At 35.1% G+C, this 22,383-nt stretch overlaps 2 protein-coding genes across 5 annotated transcripts; both read right to left on the bottom strand.

The window, feature by feature from the left end:
* Positions 1-800: 800 nt before the first annotated feature.
* On the bottom strand, positions 801-13,557 carry nptna (neuroplastin a). 3 transcript variants are annotated; one of them, XR_009649466.1, is made up of 10 exons: positions 13,495-13,557; positions 12,925-13,274; positions 7,432-7,603; positions 6,154-6,248; positions 4,866-4,999; positions 3,800-4,073; positions 2,595-2,616; positions 2,027-2,099; positions 1,706-1,852; positions 801-992 (listed from the first exon to the last, which is right to left on the bottom strand). XR_009649466.1 is itself a non-coding variant. In XM_060886846.1 (9 exons), exons 2-8 carry the CDS (start codon positions 12,995-12,997, stop codon positions 2,039-2,041), a joined length of 831 nt encoding a protein of 276 aa, XP_060742829.1. In that variant the 5' UTR covers positions 12,998-13,274; positions 13,495-13,557; the 3' UTR covers positions 801-1,852; positions 2,027-2,038. The 3 variants fall into 3 exon arrangements, 2 of the variants coding, with proteins under 2 accessions (XP_060742829.1, XP_060742830.1); XM_060886846.1 differs by having other exon boundaries at positions 801-1,852; XM_060886847.1 differs by having other exon boundaries at positions 801-1,852; positions 13,491-13,524.
* A 1,480-nt stretch (positions 13,558-15,037) lies between these two features.
* Positions 15,038-19,043, bottom strand: LOC132857052 (UDP-glucuronosyltransferase 2A2-like). Of its 2 annotated transcripts, none has more exons than XM_060887011.1 (2): positions 18,919-19,043; positions 15,038-17,564 (listed from the first exon to the last, which is right to left on the bottom strand). In XM_060887011.1, exon 2 carries the CDS (start codon positions 17,549-17,551, stop codon positions 15,965-15,967), a length of 1,587 nt encoding a protein of 528 aa, XP_060742994.1. In that variant the 5' UTR covers positions 17,552-17,564; positions 18,919-19,043; the 3' UTR covers positions 15,038-15,964. The 2 variants fall into 2 exon arrangements, with proteins under 2 accessions (XP_060742994.1, XP_060742995.1); XM_060887012.1 differs by lacking the exon at positions 18,919-19,043 and adding an exon at positions 18,576-18,721.
* Positions 19,044-22,383: the final 3,340 nt, after the last annotated feature.

The raw sequence follows: 22,383 nt of genomic DNA, 5'->3' as shown, positions 1-22,383 counted from the left end.
GACACTAGTTTCTGCAATATTTTTTATAGTTGATCTAACGGTACCAGCCACGGCTCTCTATGACCTTCCTTTCCGGAGATATGGTAAAAAGAATTTCTGAGGATGTCGTATATTGAGAATGTAAGGTCATTGCAGGACAAGGGTGACAAAATCAAATCCGCAGCCCCTGAGAATGTGGGGATAGAGCCAATTCCAGAAACCTAGCAGTGTTAACAAAGGGCCACTGGCAGAGAGGTGAGTCATGTTATGAGAATAATGTGTAGCTCTAATACCATTATTAATATCATTATTGTAAATACAACTTTAAAAATAATCATTTATCTTAATAAATAAATGAATGTCTTTTTTTTAATGATTATTTATCTTAATAAATAAATAAATAAATAATCTATTCAATTGGCTATGGGACAGTAGCTGAGGAGTGATTGACCTACGGCTGGCCGCCACAGATGAGGGTGTATAGTAATGAAAGGCTATACTGTAGATTCTGTAGTTTACTACTGAAGACATGCCTCACTATTTATTATTTCGTTGAGCTAAAGGGGGCTTTAATTTTAGTCTGTACCCTTAGCCCTTAAAAGGATTTAGTACGCTATACATTCCTGAACTCTGAATCAGCTTAAAAAACCTACACAGTTTATTATACGTTTCTAAGATTATAGCACATCATATATGACAAACCATGAGGAAAAGGCAATCAGGAATAAATAAAGTCTAAAGGCACTTCTTAATAAAGTCTGCATATAATCAATGCATTTCATGAATAGCTTAAGAGAGAAAAAACAACAGACACCGACAGATAATATTAGAATGTTTAATTGTTAAAAATGATATGGAATATTATCTACTATATGACATCCACTTTGTCTGAGCTTCTTTTTTCTGTAGAGTTGGGCCTTTACACTGACATGGAGCTCTTTCTCTTGATTTAATGGTGATGTGTGAAGCTGGGTATTTCCAAAGCTCGTTCTTAGTCTGAACAGTGCACCTAGCTATCAATGGCAAAATTATTATATTAAACCTATTATATTAAACACACAAGCAAAAGCCAATAGTAAAAAATGCTTATGTATATATAGATAAATATATTGCATAGAATAAAAGCCATGCTGTATAGTATGCATATGTAAAAAGCTGAGTCATAGATAAGGTTTATCATTAGAAAATGACCAGTTCAGAATTCACCCGACCACTTAGTGCATTAGAATGGATAACATTTAGATAATTATGGATATCTCCAGTGGCATGATGCATACATAAATTAATTCATGAACTATATACGTAAAAATTATGGGACATTGTCAAGCCCTTATCCATTATTAAAACCATTGTTAAAAACATTAATGACTTAAATAAAGTTATATAATAAAATGATAACCATTTTACCTACAGATATGCCGTGAAATAATAAACTGTACAAAAACATGTTAAACTACATATATGGTTGTTGATTGGTTTACAACACAAAGGTGATTTGACTGAAATATAAATATTATCTATGGTTTGTGCCACTATGAAATACACAAACAAAACCTCTTAGACAGCAGGTTAATATTGCATGCAATACATTTTCAATTTCTTTGACATGAAAAAGAAAAGGCATTGGGAATAAAAGAAAAATATTGACAGCAACACGATCATGCAATAAAATATTCATAATATTTACACTGTTATTAGTAATATTTCTCATCATACATCCACTTACCAACACATTCATAAGGCATGCCTTGAGTTGTCATTTATATTTAATTTCACAAATACTTTCTTAACACCAATATTTGCAATGTCCAATATCTTAAACAATGAGCTTCTTTATGTTACGTTCAAATGGTCATGATATGAATGTCTTCATCTAAACAAAACAAACAAAAAAAAAGAGCAGAAAATAGAGGGTCACAAAGATAATCTCAGCATTTTTCACCAACATCAACAGCAGGCATTAAGGATGTTAGAACCTTTTCTATTAGTTTTAATATTTGTAAATAACTTTATCTTTATAAGTATAAAGTGGGAATAGTTCACTTACTGTACTAGTGGTTTAATTTGTATTCCTTTGACGTAGGTTTTTGTCTTTGTGATTGTTAGTTGAATTTGTTTTCCTGGGAAACAACATAAGCATCGTTCAGCATTCACCAGCACAATAATATTACTGTATTACAAAGCTGTTACTAAGTTGTACTGAAATTGTCTTAAAAATTTTAAAGGATATCAACTTTAATTAGGCTCATACATTAAATAAGAATCATAGTCACAAAGTTCCATGTCAAACATAACCTGGTTTTCTGTATATTTTAAAACATACTTTATTTATACTCTCTTAATTCTATATTTTAAAACTATATCACAATAATCATAATAAATCAAAATAAGACTTTAAACTAAAGATAGTTTGTGAGATATGGAGTTGATTTGGACAGAAGCTTAGATTTTTATTTATATAGTATTTTTTTATTTATAATGCCTTATATGGAATTTCATACTTAAAATAAAGGAAGACATCGGACCTTGGGTTATATAAAAATTGTTTCTGAGGTGTGATAGGTAATAACACTAGTTAATGGTATATGAGAGCAAATGGATGGTCTGATACTTACATTGGCCCAGCTGATTCATCATCTTGAGCAGATTAGGAAATAGAACATTAAAATAGTTAGACAAGGAGCTTTGGCAACTTGTTTTTTATCAAAATTTACAAGCACAAACTATGACAGATTTAAAGGCATTATATCGTGTCAGATATGATCTAATGCACTAAACTCCATCATGCACAATGTCAGTGATTATATCTTCAGGATGGTTAATAATGTTAGTGAAACTGAAATATCATATTCACATTAAAAGACAAAAAAACAAACACTGTTTTTACATCATTCAAACAATGCTTTTAAAGGTATGATAGTAATGTCATTTTTGCCACATCAATAGTTTGTGTAAATGATTTTCTTTGGCTTTCTTACACTTAGCTTAAATGATGATAGCCTAATGTAGCATGTAGCAATATCATGCTCATGTCAACATAAATATAACATTTGACCATGTAAGCAAGTAAATGAAATTTTCCATGATATCAGTTTAAATTCAAAACATAAACAAGGAAGATTTCATTTCAAATAAAGAGTCTAGCAGCAGACCAGTGGATTAAAGTGGCAAAACATAATGTAGTATAGTGGAAAATGTCTGGAAGGACAGCAAACTTTAACACCATGCAGGTTCTCTCACTTACCACCCAGTGTTTTAGGTTATGCAAATCGGGGAGAGAAAGGTGTGTTATAGTATGAAAATAACTACAACTTCATATTATAAAATATTATTTCAAACAAAACATGACTTTTAGCCACCAGATGCCACTATCCAACAACACACCCTAGTGTGCAGCAAGACCCCTGTAAATCCATTCAGGCCCATCGGTGTCACAAAGTCTAAAATATTTAGTAAGCTAAGGTGTAAATGGACCTCTGTCTATAGGTTAGACCTCAGCATTATCAATAATTTAATGTTGACATTTGTTCTACTGGATTAAATCCACTTCACTGACCTCTATTTTATTGTGTGTGTTTGTGTGGGTGTGGGCTGGTCCTCCTTTATCTAAATTATTAAGTGATAATTAGTGTGATAGTATAGCAGTAAAGGTTCCACAGAGGATACTTTAAAGTAAGTTGGTTATAGAAACATTTATATATCTGGAACAATTTTATTTTTATCCAAAATTTTTATCCAAATTTACATCAGTTCAACATAATGTACAAATAATGGTTTCATGATTCTAATCCTGGTTTCACATATTCACATATTCACTCACCATCTAGAACGTCTTCAGGCTTCTTTTTTTTCTCATAGATGACAATGATGAGGACTAAAATGAGGACTTCAGCAACGACACCCAGGAAGGGCCAGAGGGGAGCCAGGTGACTCCGCACACGAAGCACTGAGGTCATGACAGAGGTGCCAACACTATTAGTGGCGTTGCACTCGTATTCTCCAGGATCAGAATTGATGTCCAAGTTAATGATTGACAGCTCTGTGTAGTTGTCCTTGCTGCTAATGAAAAATCGGCGGGAGGTGTTGTCAATCTCCTGCAAGGTGATTTACAAGGATGATTAAGAAGAATGTGATTCAAGAGGAAGTTACCAGGTTTAGTCAGCAATTATGAATTTGAACTATTTTGCTATTTTCTCTTAGTGGAACTCTCTTAAAATCAAAGCCTGTCCTCATATTTCTTTTACATATGTGTAACTAAGGCTCTTCCCTAGTCGTGTAACACACCGGTGCTGAAATGTACTAAAAACTGCCATTGTGTTTATCAGTAACAAACATTTCTTTCAAAATCCAATCTCAGCAGCTTAAGCAATACACCAGGTAGAAGGGCAGCGGAAATACTCTATTGTGAATGCAATAAGATGCATTGCAGATGTTGATGTTCTAATTAAAGTCTAGTTAGCCTAATGTCTAATGGAAAATGCATTCCTCACATTCAACAGAGTAGCAGCAATGGACATTTATTGCTGCTTGGTAGAATTTAAAGAACAGTAAAAAAAAATATTGTGCCAAATTGAAGCTACAGAAATGTATTGTTTGTACAATGATAATAACATAATTAAAAAAACAATGTGCTGCATAGATTTGAGGCCCTTTTTTTTCAATTCAGCTGACACCATGTAGCTGGTCTTTACTGTCATTACCACAATATCCAAGATGTACTGTAATAGACTAGCTCTTGTTTGGTGTAATTCAATATTGCAGTGAGTTTTCAGCTCACAACTCTTTCCAGAAGTTAAGCCATTATAATTCTGAACAAATCAAGAGAGAACGCCATTATAAGTTTGAAATAAACAGAGGTAATATGCTGGAATAACAGTAAAACATACACTGGGGACACCATTATCTAGCTTGCGCCAAATCCAGACAGGATTAGGGTAGCCCACAGACTTGCAGTATAGGACAGCGCTTTCTCCCTCATTCTTATTCTCACTGCGCTTGTGTCCAGTGATGTCTGGAACAGCTATGGGAGAAAAAAGGACATAAAAGGACATAAAACCTTTTTTTGTAGTCTACACAAAATCCTTATTTTAATAAATGTCTGCACAACCACCTATTTTTGACATTTCCATAGTATGAAATATTTTACCCATGTCATTTAATTTAGCTTTGTAATGAAGTACAAATGTAAATACCAACAATGTCAAGGCCACCAGCCAAAATTTATCCAGAATAAACGTTACAGAAAATTAAAAAATATAATGTATGACTGTGCAGTTTGTTCAACCTTTACTACATCCTCTATGTGAGCAATGGTATACTGCAGACTTCCTGGAATCCTCTATATGTGTTTTTCTATATAAAAAGCATTACACATTCATCCTAGTGCCGCATTCAGAGTAAGAGCAGGCTTTCAGCTGAAAGAATTTGTCAGAAGAGAGACAAGGGTGTTACTCACCAAAATTCCAAAAGAAATCCTCACCAATAATTATAATATAATTATGTATTATTATACATTGTGGTATACAATGAAGGTCTAAGTTCTGTTCATATGAGGAAAGGGAGTATTTGATCACCAAACCCTTAGAGAAGCCACAATATAGGTTCTGCAGAACAAAATATAACCAAAGAGAGAGAGACTCCATTTCCATACCTAAATCTATTCTATAGTGTCAGAAAAAGTGGCATCTTATGGAACAAATCATTACTTCTGCAGTATCTGAAGGAATCAAGAAAATTGCAGGAGACAAAGAGAGAGAGCTAACAGTCATGGGAATTCATCCTGGACTCCATTTTAACTCCGTGTTTCATGACTTTCATGTCCTTTATTGACTGAACCACATGATTTTCAGCTTCTGTTGCTGACTGTTTCCTGTAAGCCATACAGAGCCAAAAAACATGTGATTAGGGTGATTAATAGCCCTAAATATATTTAGGTGCCAGGTTGCAATGCATTGACACAGAATGGCCTATTTGAAAAGAGACCTCTATAAAAAACAGTAAAGTGTAATACAATTTTTAATTATTAATAACGCTATTTGTATCCTTGGAGAAACCATACAGAGAGAAACTAGAATTTGTCTGCTAATGTCTTTGAAAAGACAGATGTTAGCTAGAAACCTGTCTAAAACTGTAAAAACAAGCAACCTTAATCTTTTTAACTTGGGATAATCCTACCTTTCACTTCAATTGTGGCATTTGCAGGTGGACCGTCATCAAATGTGTACACACACATATACTCTCCAGCATCATCTGCCCTTGGTTTAGGGATACTGTATATAAGAAATAGTTTAGTTAATGGCATTAGAGCACTACTGTCAGCTCTGTAAGCTGGTGTTTCAACACAATGTTTGGAACAGTTGCTGCATTCTGTGACATTATTTATATTTTTCAAATACAAGGAAATTCAAATAAAAAAAACCCTGAAATGTGTGACACAAATTATACAATTATTAAAGGTTATATGCAAAAGCAAAAATGTTCTCACTAGCCCCTTCTACTGCCACCTAAATACTGATTTATTTTTTCTTTCTCGTTTAACCTTTCATTGAGCCCTTAAGTCCTGTGGATAAAAAAAATATATTTTGTTTTATGATAAAGGGAAACAGTGAGAATTGATTTCAGTGATGTTCCCTCTAATAGACAAAAAGTTCCACTCTATGCTAGAGAAAAGCGCCCCACAGAGCACAAAGCCAGCACAATTTTACTTACATTTGTCAGTTGACTGTATAAAACATGTTTTAACATGAAACCAATGGCTTTGTGTGCAGCTGATGTAAACTATTTTTTATTCCCAGCATGTGTGTAAATCAATGCAGCATTTAAACCATTTCTTGGGTTAGGGTTATGGTTAAAAAATGTTGGTTGTGTCAGAGTTTCCAAATATTAGAGAGCCAAAAAAGTGTAAAGCTGTGCTAATGTGAACTGCTGTGAAAGATAGAATATTAATTCCATGATTTTAGCTATAAACATTCTTGCTTTGTGCACCAGGTTATGATAGATTATTGTAACCTTATAAATCGATATTTTAAAATATGAATCCAGGAGTACTTTAGGTAAGGATCAGCAGTGTTTCTAATTAGAAAATCTAAGCAGTTGACTAAAAAAACAAATAAAACAGATATATTGCTCTTTTTAGCATAAGTAATTATTTTAAGAGCCAATTATATTTACTTAATTGTATTTTTCTATGTATGAATTGTAGTAGAAAAGCCTCACATCTTGTCCTGGCTGACACTAATAGGTATTCCATCCTAGCTTCATGCTCTCTGAGGTAGAGAGGTAATCAAGATCAAACATTTTAGCAAAAGATAACAAGGTGGGAATCTAATAGAGTGCAATGAATAAATTAATGTAGGGACTTATATTATATTTAGTATGATAATTTGCCGATTGATAAACATGTTACCATTATTTATAGTAAATAATACATAATTTATAGTATGCACTGCCTACGTGTACTCAGTGGCCCTCAGCTCTGTCTGGGTCCCTTGGATCTCTTCTCCATTCTTCATCCAATAGCTCTTATCTTGAATGAATGGGGAGGAAGTCAGGTTACACTGGAGTGTGATTGATGGCCCATGGTAATCTGTTAGGATGATGTGGTCTGAAGCATTGATTGTTGGCTCTGAAAACAAATGTAAGACAAAAGAAAGTCAGTTATAACTTTATTTGTATTTATATAGCCCTGTTGACTCATTTTTGCAGCTATTTTGCAAAAAATATTTTAAATGCATGTGTGAGAAATATCCACACAATGTTAATAAAATATATGTAACAAGGAAAATCTTTGGGTTATTTTATGTGTTCAAAGTAATGTCTAATGTACCTTCTCTGTTTTTTGTAATCAGGCATGCTAGACCATCAAATTCATATGTGATTTATTGAACATCTTTTTCCAAAAATCTCATTCATCTGGAAAGGCTTTGGACTAAATTTTGGAACATGGTTGTGTCTGATTATGCAGTATTAATGAGGTCAGGCACTGACGTTGGGGGAGGAGGACTGGGGCACAGTCAGCATTCCCAAAGGTGTTCACTAAGGTTGAGGTTAGCACTCTGTGTAGGACACTTTAGCTCTTCCACTCCAACTTTGCAAACCATGTTTTTATGTACTAAGCTTTGCACAGAAGTATTGTCATTCTAAACAGGGATTAATCCTTTAGCTCCACTGAAATGAAACTACAATGCTACATCAGAATCCTATACAACTGTGTGCTTCCAACATCGTGGCAACAGTTTGGGGCGAAGGGACAGATATTGGTGTGATCAGGTGTCAACAATCTGAGACTACTGTATGTAATGTATCCCAGACAACCACAGAAAGTCTCACTAACTCTCCTTTCACCGGCAAGAATTATTTTTGTTTTGTATTATCTAATGAACTAATTTGCTTCTATTTCCCAGGTATAAATTATTAATTGAAACCACAGAATCCCTGACCAGAATAAAGCACTTACTGATAATTAATGAATGACCATGGTATCACAAGCACCACACTGTTTCCACTCCAATGCTCCAATGTTCATAAATGTGTAATTTCTTTGTATGTGACATTTATCTGACCACTACTTCCCAAAAAACGTGAAAAACATTTTTTTTTTTCTCACATCTTCAAGAGCAAATTCTGTGATTATAGCAAAACAGCCCAAACACCATGGTTACAGTCATCACCACCAAGTGACAGTGCTCAAGCCATAGGTCTGTGAATCATGTTATGTTACTTCACTTAAAATTAGGAGATTGTGAACAAAATGATTTTAAGTTTAGGGGCTACATGCAGTAAGCACAATATTAACTAGTTTGTAGTTAGCTGAGCTCATTTATGTGGCTATTATACGTATAGAACATTCTGGGAAAATGTAAATAAATGTAAAGAAAAAGCAACGATTATTTCATGTAAACAAACCCTATACAACAAGGATAACAAGCGATCAACATGCAACCCTTAAACAATAGTAACAAAAGAATGTGATAAGTGCAATCAGACTGTAACAAAATCATCCAAGTTATGGTCAACTGTACTGTAGCATTAAATTAACTTTTTAAAAACAAATCTGTATACACATTTAGAAACAAATGTGGATCTTTAAAGTATAAACTACAGATGCAAAGGAAGCTGAGCTCCTGATAAGCATGTAGCCTCTTCTTGTAAGCCATAGTGTAACCAGATAGTCCAAAGTGGACAGTCCTCTCCACCTAATTAACACCATCTCCTTTTGTGTTATTAATCTTTTGGTTAATTGCATTGTACAGTCAGAACAGTCACCTCAGGATTGCTCATTGGGGATAAATACAAAGACATTTAAATATATCCAATATTAATCTTGATTTTTTTCTTTATATTAACTTTTTGTTTTATGTTTATGTTCTGTAAAGCTGCTTTGAGACAATGTCCATTGTTAAAAGTGCTATACAAAAAACAGGTCAAGTTAAAAAAACCCACAAAAATATCATTTTTATGGTATCCATTTATAAGATTATGCTAATTTTTATTTTCTTATTATTGATTTATTGTCTTATTACCTAAATATGTGTTAACGCAAAAAAGTGATTTAGTTTCCCTCACTTTTGTTCTCTGTCCATTAACTTTATGAGGATGCTGTATCTTCATCAGTAATGCAACAAACATAAAATGTGATGCAACTTCGCTTCAGTATATCAAGTTAAATGATGGATTCGCATTTCTCTTTACAGTCACTACATTCAAAAATCCCAGAACCCTCTGAAGTGAATTGCATGTCCAGCTCATTAATTGTCAGACACTCCCTGAGGCTAAGCATCTGATATCTTCTTTACATTTTTCTAACCACCAGCTTGTGGATTATGAAATCTCTGGAACTGTGAGATTTACAGGGGATGATATATTCAGGGGTTCAACAATGTCTACAGAACTCAATTTTCTAGGTCTAGGATGTTCCATTGATGAAGCATACATGATGAAAGCTACAGGTTTGGCACACAAAAGTAGATAACAAATAATGGCATTAGTTTGATATGTTGTGCTGATGCACATTTGTTGTTTGCTTAATTGCCCTGCTGGAAAAAGTGCATCACTTGGACCACAATATCACAGTAGAGACAAAGTTTCTGTGACGCAGGACCTTTAAGATTATCTATTAAGATGGATGACTTGGGAGAATTGGGAAACATTGCCAGGACATAAGGAGGACAATTGTGTTTTTAAAATTAAACAACAATTTGTATTTAGAAATATAAGGCCCTTCAAATTCAAGTCCATGGATGAATCATGATGTCACTGAATAATGCTTCTGCTTCTAGACTGCTCTGATGTTCCATGTTTCATTGAGACATCTACCTACTCTTGTGTGTGGGTGTGCTCTGAAAGATGACCTCTGTTTCCATAGTAGCACCCTACAGCAACAGAGCAGGTAAGACTCATCATCAGGGGAAGAAGGGAGTTACACACTTTCCACACAAACCCACCACCCTATTTAGCTACTCAATATTCATAGTAAAATAGTAAAACTCATAGTAAAATAATTACTACTCCTAAGGCAACAAACATTTATGTGCATAATTTGTTAAAAGAATAGGGATTAGTGCACATTTAACTGGCTAAATTAAACAGGTATCAAGAAAGAGCCAGCAATCAGCAGCATATGAGGAAAGGGAGTTAACTTCAGAAGGTTAACTTTCAGCACACTTCAAGGAGCTGTTGTTGATGATACATTAAGACCCTCAGAGGACGCTGCAGCTCTAAAGATATTAAAGCCATATAATTTTATCATATGTGTATAATGAAGTTAATTGAGAGATAAGACTGTTAAGGTTTTGTTGCATTTGGAAAACCCTATATTCCTATATTGCAATAACTAGTTTTGGGAGCTCTACCTTTCCCCTAGTTAACATGATGTACATTCCCATCTCACTTTTTTCAATTAATAAAGGTTCTTCTCTCACCACCTCCCTGTCTTCCCCCTAAACTCTGCAATACTTACTGAAGAGTGTTGTAGTTCAGGGTGTGATCTACACTCCTTACTTACTTTACAAGGGAAAGAGTGGGTAGGGATGGGGATGATTCCCATTTACATATTCATTGAATTTCCACATGACATTTAGCAGCTCTGTACCTTTTTCTCTTTTCTCACATTTTTTACAAAGTTACCTTGTAAAAGAACCAAAGTGAATATGTAATTGATTAAAAAAATATATGCTTGGTATTTATATAAAGGTAAAGATCATACACCTTGCTGCTAAAAATCTGATTAGTATATCTGCACACTGGGCCATGTTTTACGCACAAACATTATGGTGAGCCTACTGTATAATTTTGCTTGGTTAATTCCCTAATTTAATATTACCCAAGACCTGAGTTGACAGTCCGAACCAAATGCAGGGTTTTACCCAGAACCTGGGTTCTTACTTACACATTTTATTTCCCTGCACTGAAATCTAAATTTAATGAGACCATTCAGTCTGGCCATTTGGCATCATTGCTGGGCATGAATAAGCACTAATATGCTAAACTATGATCAACATGATGATTTACTGACTACTTTAAATGACTATTATTATTACCAGTAGTGGTAACAGCAGAAGATAAACCAGCACACAGTGGACAAATTATGCAATACATCACTTAAATAATACAGCAGGTTTTCTGTCCAACATTTACCCAGGCTAGGTTGTTTTCAACCAAGAATATGTTCACAAAACTTTAATAAACTTGTTTTCAACAAATTGCATTGAATCATTTGCACAAATGTCCTGAAAATAACCTTTTTGAGTTGGGAAATCGTATGAGGTCTGGAGAGTAAGGAGGTCAGGTTGCTGTTTGTGTTGGAAGGGTTTGCATGTAGTAGGTTTAATAGATAGATACACATGAGTGGATTCAGCTTGAAAGGAACAGAATTCTGAACCTTGTTCTAAAGAATTCTGTTGCCTTCATGGTGGGAAAGAAAACCTTGTTCAAATAAATAGGTTGATGCATTTGTGCTTAACTGTGTGTGAAAAGATGGAAGAAAATACTATCTTGGTGAATTTACTGACAATCTATTCAGGTGTTGCAACCTGATATCACTGAAAATGTTAGATGACATTAGGTTATAAATGAGGTCAACAGAAATTCTGCAAACATCTTAATTGGTTTGTATTTTGTAGTCTAAGAAGCAAAAGATATATAATACATCCTTTTTACACAATAATCCTACAGAATTTTTGTATAAGTTATATTCTCACAGTACTGCAGTAGAGCAGTGAAAAAAAGGGCCTAAAAGGGCCACCTGAACACATTCATCAAGTTTAACACCAGATGCCTCGTCATCTAGAGACACATTACTAATTAAATGGGTAGTGCAATCGCTCGTTAATTTGCAAATCGTTTAACAAGTCCGAAGTGCTGACGGTATTTCTTTATGATCCACTACGGAGGCTGTAAGAGGACCACCAGGAGGACCACTAGGAGGATGCTCAACTGCTGCAGCGCCTCTCTATAAATAGCAACATGCAGCAGATCGAGCTGCTATTTTCGGTGCTGCAGGGAGCCTGTGCACAAGTACTTATCTCAGCTTAACATCATTTTCATTTTCAACAAACACTTTATATTCAGTGCAGGCTTTGGGATAAGGATGTATTCTAAAGCCCATGTGACGTATGGAGATAACGCATAGGTCAATCCCGTGTGTAACAGTCTGTGTCTTATTCCATTCAGTTAATATGGAGCTGTAAACGATCTGAAACCTAACCATTTTGTGATAAAATCTATGCTTATAATGTTTTTCTTTCCCATTAAAATAGCTCTTGAGTTATATTGAGTCACATTTGTACTGTACATTTCACAAACATGAAAGAAGGTATGACAAAAAATTATCTGGCGTCTTGACCGAAAAGGTCGTCATCATCATCATCATAAGGACACCGTGAGCAAAAACAGAACACGTAACCTGGCAGCCACAAGACATTTACATAGATAATAAACAAGCGTTACCGTTCAGCGCAGACACCGCAAGCAGCACCGCCACTCCGAACACCAGCATCACTCGATTCCCCGAACCAGACATCTTCTGTCTCGTCTGGCAGGTACAGTCTATCAACACTATGCGTCTGGAACTGTTCGCCGCGTTTAGCAGCGAGCTGATGATAAAGGCAGGCTCGTTAGAGCGCAAACCTGAATCGGGTCACTGAGCGCGCTGGTCGCCTAGCAGCGGTAAGCAGAGAGCACCTGCTCCATCCACCTTGTGTGAAACCCGAGAGCGCAGCATCACACCACAGCCCAGTTCTCTCGCCAAGTCCCGCGATACTTTCTCGCGTCGCGTGGACTGCTTACAATTTATATCACTGGCATTTACACAAAGAGAAACCATTCATAAGCAGAAGAACAGAATATTATATAGAATGTATAGAATTATTAATCTAAAACATACTGGTTATACCCAATGGCGTAAGTTTGATTTTTGACATTGGTGGGGACATAATTTATTTGACATTGCTGGGGACAACATTCCCCGTATTTTGTGCATAAAACTGTTGTTATAAGAATACTTTCTTACTCACATACCGGTAGCTGCATAATCACGTTGCGTATTGTTTCATACAACGGAATATAGCTGCAGCCTCCAACCGCAACACATTAGCGAGAAAGACAAAGCCAATCAAACAGCGATGTGGGTTAGAGAGGCGGGACTCAAAAAAGGCAAAGGCCAATCATTTTAGAGAGGTGAGTTACAGAGGCGGGATTCATTGCAGGGGGTAAATCTGTTAACCGTTTGTGTTCCACAAGTTGCGCTATTTTTTACAGAACGCTGTTGTAAAATATTTTTCAGCCTTATTTAATGATTCCTTGATAAATGTTAAATGAAATAAGTAAAAAAGCACAAGACACAAGACGGACATCAGTGGTTATGTATAAATATATATATAGGCTTGGTCGAATTATTGCTAGGGACAATTGAGTGTTCCCTGGATATTTTTAGGGACATGTCCCTACCGTCTCTACCCAAATCGACGCCCTTGGTTATACCATTAGGCAAACAAATGATGAACTTGAAAAGTATTTACAGTAACTTTTTAAAGAATAGCATAAAATAACATGCAAACACTATATTAAGTTATTTATTTTATACTATTGTGTTAATATACATTTCTAGTGTTTATCCAGCCTTTTTTAGGTCTATTGCTATGACATCTTACAGTGACATCAGAGTCAAGGAGAGTTGAAATACTTAATACTTTAGGAAGCATCATAAACCATATGACAGTTCATTCTATGTCCCTGCTAGGCCAAGTGACTGTATTGGCCAAGGTCTTCTTGGGCAATGTCTTCTTGCTACAATATTTTTCATGTCATATGTCATATGAAAACTAAAAAAGAATTGCCTTTTATTGTTATATTATCTTGTTAATTAATTCAAAATACTATGTAGTTATTTTTAAATAATACCTAGTAGGTTAAACTTAATAACTCTGTATTTCAACTTAACTACTTGTTTTGTCATCACGTTGACATTCATCTAGTTATTTTGACTTAAGGTGCATCATTCTTCCACCAAACTATAACACCAATATATTGAATGCTATCTGCATAATAAGGCTACGTGCTGCTTCACAGAATGCAGGCATGGATTCCCTTTAACAACTGGCTCTGAAAGTTGTAAAATATGTTGAAATGCTATTTTGATTTAGCAACTCGTTATTTTCAAGATGATGCTGCAATTTCAACGTAATAGTTTGTTTTTACAAATGTAAGGTTTCAAGTTATGTTTTCATTATTTTAAGATTTGTTTCATGCCATTTGATTCATTGCTTTTGTATATTAAATAATGGGTGGCATACACAATAAATTGCCTTTCTATCAAGTCCTACTGTACACTGAAAAAGTTAATATATGGTATAAGATAATTAATTATGTATAGTTAACCTAAAATTATTAAGATTCTCATCAATATGTGGTTTCATTGCTTATACTGAACCTATTTGGTAGAGTTATGTAGAGTGATGGCAATCATGTAAAGTAAACCTTAACTTTATTAATTACCTTACCTTACACATTAACATTACCTTAAAGTGATTATAACATGTCGAGTAGAATGACACAGCGGTAATGTGGTGGAATCGATTTTATTCAAGGCTTTGAAAATACACAGTAAAATCATGTTGGATGTACGAAAACAAGTTGTGTTAATGTAACTCAAATCAATCACATAAAACAGTAAAACATAAAAACATTTGAATTAATTCAGTCAGGGTTTTTTTTTTTAGGGTATAGGTGCCCTTTGTAGGTATACAATAAATTTTGACTCATAGGGGAAAATCTATTTATTATCCATGTATCATGTATTTAATGTATTATTTGTTCTTATCCACTTGAAGCACCCTCAGACATTCTCATCATCATCTTTATCATAATAAATATACATAGATAAGTTTACTTAACTAAATTAATCTGCTTGAGGTTAAATCAAATTCTCTGATCAATTAATATATCAGACACTATAATAATATTTCATGAATGCTTAATTACATGCAACTGAGCTGCATTTTTTTATGACATGACATTTATGTCATACAATTTTTTGATATATAATACACAATTCATATTTTGCATTTGTGGAGTGACACAGTTATAGAAGTCGGTAGTGTTGCCACCTCACAGCTCCCTTTTTTAAGCCTCACCTAGAGATACTGTATGTGTGGGATTTCTGTGTTTTGTCTACTTGGATTCCCTTTGTGTCCATGTGTGTCCATTTCCTCTGGGTTCTCCGGTTTTCTTGTCAGTAGGTGGACTGACTAAACTAAGTGTACCCATATAAAGTAGGTTGTGAATGTTTTTTCAAAATGGTGCTTTATGCACAGAAATTCCAGATGCACTGCAATCCTGAACAGGAGAAAATTGTTATGAAAATGAATTATGAAATACTAATAATTTGTGCAACTGAACAATTTTTTCTTGATAATCAAGATATAAATCTAAAATTTATTATATAGTTCATACTCATTTTAACTCATACATTTATAAATAAGTGCATCTTTCACCTTTCAAAATTCACACTTGATTTTTTATTAAGGATTAATTTAAAACAAAGACATCTTAGCAACAAAAATGTTAGCCAGCCACTAATCAACAGAGCTCCCAGCAATGTGAGTATAACATCCACAGAGTGATAGGTAATCCAGGACATCCTAAAAGACTGTGTGCGTAAGTGAGGAGCACCTCCATTCCTTATGACATATTCAATCCAGAAGACTGCACGATCAAGAGGCTTTATGGGCTGGTCATGATGCAGTCGAGACAACCTCTGCATATTCTCTTTGTAAGATGGATTATACAGCACCTCCTTTAATGCCTCTAAAAATACAGATCTGTCCAATGCAGAAATATCCAGTACTCGAGCTGCTCCCTTTTTTCTCATCCTTGACAGGTTATCGGGTTGATCGAATGCTATAGGTAGACCTAAAATGGGAACGCCATGATAGATAGCCTCCTGAATACCATTGGTTCCTCCATGAGCTACAAAGACCTTAGTCTTTGTGTGTCCGAGGAGGTCATTCTGTGGCATCCAGGCCACTAGCAACGTGTTATTGCCAAGAGTAGAAGGTCGAGGTCCAGTGTGTCTCCAAATGACTTTCTGAGGCAGTCGTGCAAAGGCAGCTGCTATCTCATCTGCAATGTCAACTCCAAGATCTCCAAAAAGAGATCCCAGAGACATTATGATGACCCCATGTTTCCCTGAACTCTTGACAAACTTTTCTATATCATCAGGAAGTGGTTTGGAGGGCTTGCACTGGAAGCCACCCATATAGACCACATTTGGCATTGTGGGTCGTGGAAATTCAAAAGTAAAGTCATTTCTCATGAGCCAAATATCTGCATTCTGAAGAATGGAAAAATAATCCACATCAGGTCCAAAGTATTTCTGACAGAAAGCCTTGTAAGGTTGGCCAAAATGTTTAGCTTGTTGATAGTAAGTGATGAAGTAACTCAACACATTTGTGACTCTCTGTATAAAAGTCATTTTGTCTGTTAGCTCTGCTCCAGGAACAGGTACATAAGACAGAGGAGAGGGAGCAATGGCAAAATGGCCCTCTCCAAGCATAGTCCACCGAACATTGAACACAAGAGGGAGGCCAAGTTTGTGTGCTAACAGCATACCACCTCCCATAGCAGGGTCTGCTAAAACCATATCAAATTTAGCTTGCTGCAAAGATTTCATTAGAGTCTCATTTTCAAATATCATGGCAGTCATGTTGCAAATTTTCTCATGAATCTCAGAAAACTTTTTGAACACCTCAATTCCAATCATGATTTTGCCCCAAGAGGATCTTTGGTGTTGCTGTGCTTGTAGCAAATGAGACACAAATTTGGCAAAAAAGTCATCATCAAATGTTCCCACATCAACAGTGATGAATTTGTAGTAGGGTGACTCTTCTTTAATGTACATACTGTCTGAACTTCGAATCACTGTAATGTTGTGGCCTTTTGAATATAATTCCATAACGAGAACTTTCATATTAATCCAGTGGCTTCCATCAACTGGAAATACCAAAATTTTACCAGAATAGACCCCACATGAAACAGACAGCAGGAACAAAACTGTGAGAAGCGTTGAGTAATGCATCTTCCTTCACAACCTACAGAAGAAAAGATCAATATGCTTAACTGAAAGAAATGCTATGTAACAAATATTTTCAAAACAATGAATATAGTTTGCCAAAAAAATATAATATAAAGTGTACAAAACACTAATAATATAAACAAAGTCAGTATCTGGTAAATCTTTTTGAAATGCATCATTAGCCTTTAAGTTGTTAAATTAGTTACAGTTTGTGCAGTTTTATAATGAAATTGTTTGGAATTCATTTTATGTCCAAGGTGGATTTAGCTGATGCAGGTCACAGTTAAAGGTGGTGCATCTTCTGACACGGCAGAATGAACAGAGCTGAGTGCTCAGCAGCAGGGAAACTAGCTGTAACTGCATTAAAAACCAGACAACTATAACATGAGTAGCTACTGAATTCTGTGTAGATACACGTGCATCTCAATAAATTAGAATGAGCTTGAATAAACTTCATAAGAGCTTGTGCCTGTAGGTGGCATCACAAAGCCTTATTTAAACCTTGAAATCACTTTTTTCATGTGAATTTTTTTGCATGAAATTTGGGACAATTTGAGAATAAGGTGCAGGACTATAATTATTTGTGATTATAATGGCCTGCATGGCGCCATCTACAGGTGTGAGAATGTAAGAAATTGGCTGGTGAGTTTTATTTGGAGAATTCTGCATCATTCTGACAAGGGCTTCTGGGGTGATGTGTGTGGAAAGTAATGGCTAGTTCATCTGCACCAATCTTAACCAAGTCTACTGTAGAAGTTGTTGAAAATGATCATGCTGGCTATGATTAAAAAAACAAAAACAAACAGTTGTCTTTCACATTATATTCTTTGTTGTAATGAAAGACAATGTAAGAAATTGATGTAATACACTACATAATCACTATTGCAAACTAAATACACCCCTGCATTGGTATTCCCTAATCTCAGGGGCCTCCTTTAGCAGGATCATGCATTCTGACACACTGCAAAAATTCTTCAGGAATGGTTTGAGGAACATGACAAAGAGCACAAAGCGTCTGATCACCTACCTTACAGATAGACAGCACATTGTCGGAGGGTTGTGGAGTTCAATCACTCCTCTAATATTAGAATTTTACTACTGTAACTATATATCTATGCCGTTTTTATAATGAATCATTTGCTTAAATTAACACAGATTAATTCACAAACAGTAACTGGCCACCCACTTTGTCTAGCAAACAAGACTTTCAGTTAAAATGTTTATACCTAGTGAAACTCTCATTAGCTGCTAGAGGCACCATAAACTTAAAAATACAAAAAAATTTTAAAAAAAATTTCCAAAATAACTTCTCCTTTTGTGTTGACGAATTTACTCCATAAACAACTATCAAGAGAGTTACAGATACTCACCTAAGTAAAAGCAAATCTATCTGGTATGTAGGTGAAAAGCCCCTGTGAATGATTGTGCTGCCTGGGAGCTTATCAGCAGCAATAAGACCTCGGAAAAAGTACATTATGTTCAAAGATCATGTTCACGTGCTTGAAAGGGTGAAACTATCTTGCACTGCTGATATGATTTACAACTAAAAAGTTTAATGTAAATGGTAGATATTTACAGATTTCTAAGATTAATTATCTACATTCATTAGCAAGCACGTATTTCTCCACACATCGATTTTTGTTCGAATATATTATTTTAAGATACCAAAAAAAAAACACCACCATGGTCTCATTTAAATCATACTTTTGTCAGCTCAAGGTGTACCGGAGAAAGAAGTGGTTTAAATTAAGTAAAGTAAATTTGGGCTTAGATTTGCCAATCTTGTTTCTAGCATTATTCATTAATCATCTTGTAAACTAAACATTAGTTCAGAACAGGCGGTTATGTAATAATGATACAACATGACAAATCCTTCAGTGGCTTATAGTTTTGATATTGTGTAAAATGCAATGCAAGTAATTGTGAGTTATGTTTGCATCTTATAGGAGGGAGCGTCTCCTTTTTCTCATGATCAACACTACTTTGCTAAATCTGCTCCTGCCATCTAGTTCAAAGCTAGAGCAGTGTCACACATATGGCTTACAAAAGCCTGTTAGCAGTGTCACACATACTGTATGGCTTACAAAAGCCTGTTAGCAGTGTCACACATATGGCTTACAAAAGCCAGGGAGCAGCTTGATTAACACTCCATTATGCCCTGCTGAATTAATTTTAGATCTGTGTTCTTTATTGAAATTGTCTTATGGACAGTAACTGAATCAAAACAGTCGATGCAGTCAATGCATCTTGCAGTTTGGTACCTAATTAAATAAATATAAAATACTTAATTAGGTTTAGATGCAATGCTAGGGTGGTTCATCTGCATGGAGTTTGTTTATTACCTTCACTCACCCCATTTTTCTGCCTTTGTGCAGCCTGTGGATTTAATGCAGGAGCAGGGAGATAACACAAACCTTTAACCCAGACCACAGAAACTTGAAGCAATGGTTACAGAAAATACATATACATTAATATAGTATATTAATTAGTGATCCCAGTCATATTTCATAGTAAATAATCATTTGTTCCCTGTGCATGCAATTATTTGCTGTTTATACAGGCCACATTAATTAGGAACACCCATAATTTCATCCAGTTATCTAATCAGAAAATCTATTGGGAGTAATAACACACAATACATACACAAACTAATAATGCAAACCAATTAATGCACATCAGAAATCCCTTGTAAAATTCTTTATTCATAAACTTGATGCAAGTTTTAAACAGAATTTATTGTACATGATCAAAGTTCTCTTGCAATGGAAAAGAACAACCTAAATGAACGCCAAAATAATGATTCATTCCACCAGGAGATGGTGCCAAAAAGAACACAAGCTGAGGTCAGTATTTAAAAAAAAAAAGCTCTCGCTATCCATTTATCCTTGGAAGCACAATGGACATACTGTTACCAACAGAAGACATGATATATTGACAGGTGAATCCTGATTAAGATATGCAGATGTTTTAAATTCAGAACATAAATTAAAATCAAACAGAATGCATGGTTTGAAAGAATGAACATCACCAATTTCAAGACTGAACTGTGCTCATCTGTGCCACTCTTAGAGTGCAAAACATATTCATCATATTCTTCAAGACAACTTTCTTAATACCTCTGTTGACATTAACATGTGGCAAGCGGTCACATGTTAATGTCACATTAATGCTTTTCTGCAATTGTGATCAGCTTAGAGTCTGGACATTACCCAAGCATTTATGGTTACTTATAAGGCACATTTTTAATACATTGTGCAAAAAGAGCCAAGCAGTTATATCCTGGGCAAATTCTTAAGACAAAAGATGAAGATGCAAGAAGATGTGATAAAGTTGGAAAGTAAACTATATCCAATAACTATAATAAAGCCATGATTCTTGCTTGTTCACCACTTAATAGATGCTGCACTTTAGTTAAAAACAGAAACAAGAGAGAGACACGTTCTTCATTAGTGTAAGACAACATGCCTGGCTGCAAAGTCTGTAGAAAATATATAATATTAAATAAGACCAGCTTGTGTAGACAGTGCTAAAAATACAAATTTTGTTTGGCACAAAAAAGACTAAACCCACTGGTTTTAGCATATAATCCACAGTAATAAAATAAGTTTAACGGACAACCTGTTGGTTCGGGGACAAAGAACAAAGAGAACGATTCCTTCTCATCAGCAACTGATATCATGTCCCAATTGTCTTATAAAAAATCAATCATAGAAACATGAACTTGTGAATTGGTATCAGCAATAAATAATGACCTTTTAAAATAGAATGATAACTTGACAGCTTCAAAAACAGAAGATGCTTCAAAACCCCTGAAAAAACATAGATTTAGGTGCTCTTCATTTTCTTTATCCTCAAGCTATCCAAGAAAATATTATATTCAAGGTCTTAATTGGATATTGTGGCATAGCACAAGATGTCACATCAACAGCACTTTAAAATTAATTTTCACAACTTATCCATTTACAACTACACAAGCAACTGTATCTTTCCAAAAATATAAAAATATATGTTCTGGCACCAAGGCGGTGGAATGAACTTCCCCTTGGGGTCTGGGCAGCTGAGTCACTGGTTATTTTCAAACGATGGTTGAAGACCTACTTATTTATGAAACACTTCAACTAGCACTTTCTTTCCTGTGTGTTGTATGTGTGTAGTTGAGGGAAAGTTTTTTTGCTTTTTTGTACAAAAGCACTTTTGTACATCGCTAGGGATAAGGGCGTCTGCCAAATGCTGTAAATGTAACATGACAAATTTTCTGTTTTATGCTCAGATTACCCTCAGGTAAGAGCAGGACACAAGACAAAGTGGTATTCATTTACAGTCAAGGGGGTGAGAACGATTCCCCTAAACATTGCTTTGGGTTAGACGCACATTAGTACTGAAGCTGTGTGCCTTTCACACATCCCTCTTTTCCAAATAGTGAACTAGAGAAAACATGAGATGAGAGCAGACATGAGTGAAAACAAGAAAAGAGGACAGACAGAAGTACAGATTGATTTCAGTGTTCAAGAAGTTTTGTCTTCTTCTTAACCATCTTCTTTAGGAGGTGTTTACCAGCTTACAAAGGAAAAAATAAAGACAAAGACCAGTTGACCAGTTCTGACAAGTATAACTGAACTCATATACCAGAGGAGTCATCATATGGAGTTTGGGCATAGAGCAACACAAAAAAGCCTCAACACCAAAGCAGTAAATTCATTTGGAATCTGTGTTCTATATCAAACATATTTTGTAGATTTGAATTGAAGTGGTTTGGTTTTGGAAAAAAAAACCCAAGAGATCTGGTGTTTGAAGGGAAAGCCATTCAGGTAACCAGGTCTCTTTCTATAGTTACA

The sequence above is a fragment of the Tachysurus vachellii genome, chromosome 14 (assembly GCF_030014155.1).
Source record: "Tachysurus vachellii isolate PV-2020 chromosome 14, HZAU_Pvac_v1, whole genome shotgun sequence".
NCBI classification, from domain to species: Eukaryota; Metazoa; Chordata; class Actinopteri; order Siluriformes; family Bagridae; genus Tachysurus; species Tachysurus vachellii.
The sequence above is the reverse complement of the archived record's forward strand: the minus strand, read 5'-3'. Positions and strand labels throughout refer to the sequence as shown.